General features: G+C 57.6%; 1 protein-coding gene across 1 annotated transcript; it reads left to right on the top strand.

Moving 5' to 3' along the window:
• Window positions 1-653: 653 nt before the first annotated feature.
• On the top strand, window positions 654-1935 carry POSPLADRAFT_1063520 (hypothetical protein; the record flags this gene model as incomplete). The annotated part of the gene is made up of 9 exons (XM_024481680.1): window positions 654-698; window positions 749-812; window positions 867-964; window positions 1047-1156; window positions 1216-1297; window positions 1352-1446; window positions 1499-1624; window positions 1676-1728; window positions 1787-1935. The coding sequence occupies 9 exons, from the start codon at window positions 654-656 to the stop codon at window positions 1933-1935; spliced, it is 822 nt and encodes a 273-aa protein (XP_024332589.1).
• Window positions 1936-2275: the final 340 nt, after the last annotated feature.

The following is a 2275-nucleotide window of genomic DNA, read 5'->3' as shown; positions in this document are numbered from 1 at the left end:
TGGAATGAGAGACGGCGCAGGACAGAAATGGTACGCACAGACAGGATTGTCCGAGATCAGGCTGAGCGGCGACCGGCGTAGTCTAACAGCGCAGGCGAGGGGGTGCGCAGGAGGCTGGAGGAAAGGGGCGCTGCCTAGAGCCAGTTGCGCGCACGCGATGAGAGAGACGCTAAAGGCGATCGGGCAGAGTGACAGGCTTGCACACGAGAGCAACAGAGAACGAGGACGGCCAGACGCGCACGATAGCCAGGGCGGACAGCGGGGATGCGAGATGCCACTGCGCCGACGATCCCTGGCGAGTGGCATTGACGAGAGCGCTGTCGTTGGCCGCGGCGAGACAGGAGCGAGCTTGAGGCGAGGGCAGCGCATTCGATCGCGAGCGGGCGCAGGGCGTTCGAACGTGCGGGCGCCTTTCCATTGGATGGCGAGCTCCTGATCGAGAATCGAGATCTCTTTTTACGGCGACGTGCGTCAACTCCCCGGGCCATGTAGAGCTATCAGCGGGCCGCTCCTCGCTTCTATGCCGTCCCACGCCCTCTCTGCAAAGGCTTTGCCAGCGGATGCCTTTGCATAACGTCACTTTGAACGATGGCAACAAGGCGCGTTCAAACCCGTCAGCCACCCACGGATTGACCTTCACGACCATGTATTAGATGCCGCAGATCGCGTTTGGTACCGGCTCAAAGTGGAAGGGACAGGTAGAGCGTCCAAATTTCATGGCTCTGCAGCCCCTGACCCATCTGCTTAGGATGTCACGGACTATGTCACGAACGCCATAGAGACCGGCTTCTCTCACATAGACACTGCACAGTGTGAGTGCTCCCCGGTCAGGCTGCAGCGTATTGAGCTTTGCTTACAAAGCACAGTCTATGCCAACGAGGAGAGTGTCGCGGCCGCTATCCGTGAGACTGGACTTGGCCGCTCCGACGTCTTCATCACGACAAAGTGGTCGAGCCAGGCAGGTGTGCGGGAATCGCTCGAGAGAAGCTTGGCCAAGGCGAGTTGGGATATCCGAGCCCAGCGTACCTATCTCATCGAGGCAACAGCTTGAGCTCACACAAGTCGACCTGTATCTGATTCACAACCCCACCCTCGTGAAGGACTACGAGTCTGACTGGCGCGACTTTGAAGCAGTCAGGGAGGCCGGGTTGACCAAGTACGCTCCTTGCGCATCTAACACAATTCATACTGAACACATTGTGCCATCCCCGGTAGGAGCATCGGCGTTAGCAATTTCAATCTAGAGCAAATGCAGAAGCTCTGGAAGATAGCCAAGGTTAAGCCTGCCGCGAACCAGGTTTGTCTCTCTGCACATCTCCCTCGATGGCTGCTAAGCAAACTCGACTGCCAGATCCAGTTCCACCCCTACAACTACGCGGGAAATAAGGATCTGCTCGCATTCTGTCAGCAGCACGGTGTTGTCGTCGAGGCCTACAGTAGTCTTAGGTCAGAAATGATCGCCAACGCCTGTTATAGCTGCTGACCACCACTCGTGCAGTCCAATCACAAGATATCCGGGCGGTCCAGTAGACAAGCCAGTCAATGCCGCGGCGAAGAGACTCGGTGCGACCGCCACCCAGGTCATTCTCTCCTGGGTCAAAGCCAAGGGCGTGGTCATTGTCACGTAGGCCGCAGGTGTCGACGCTCTTTCTCAAGCGCTGAGTACGTCCTTCAGCACGAGCTCCAGTCGGGAACACATGCAAGAATACCTCGATGTCGGCGATCTGCGTGAGTTGATCGCAGCGTGTTACGTTGACTCCCCGGAAGCTCACGCCATGCCTGACAGCCGCATTGACCGAGGACGAGATTGCCGCTATCGATGCTGCAGGGGCTCGAGGGCCGCCATCGTCCGCCCACCGCCGCATTAGGGACGCAGCCATCCTCCTTTCCACCACAGCGCTTCTAGGCTGGAGGCTGTACCGGTTCCTTCACTGAGAGGGGGCGTGTATCGTGATCCAAGCCGGGTCGAGGTCTGTAGGCTCGTAGTAGCTTATGCTACACAGTGCAAATGCGCATTTACCCCTGTGATTGTTGTATGCAAACGCGCGAGTCCATTTGTATGCCTGTTCCTGCGCACATGCTGTCATTGGCCACCGTCAGCGCGTCTCCCCGAGAATGTCAGCCTCCCAGTGGCTATCCCTATGTGTTTGGTACTTGTATCTGAATATATAACACTGCGGATTATATGCCCGAGTGAACGACCGCGATGACATGACAAAGCAACAGCGCGCGCGGGGTATATGTACAACGACAGATGGCGAAGGCACGGGTGATG

Source organism: Postia placenta, assembly GCF_002117355.1.
Source record: "Postia placenta MAD-698-R-SB12 unplaced genomic scaffold POSPLAscaffold_350, whole genome shotgun sequence".
NCBI lineage: Eukaryota > Fungi > Basidiomycota > Agaricomycetes > Polyporales > Adustoporiaceae > Rhodonia > Rhodonia placenta.
Note: the sequence above shows the minus strand (reverse complement) of the source record. Positions and strands in the feature narration are given on the sequence as shown.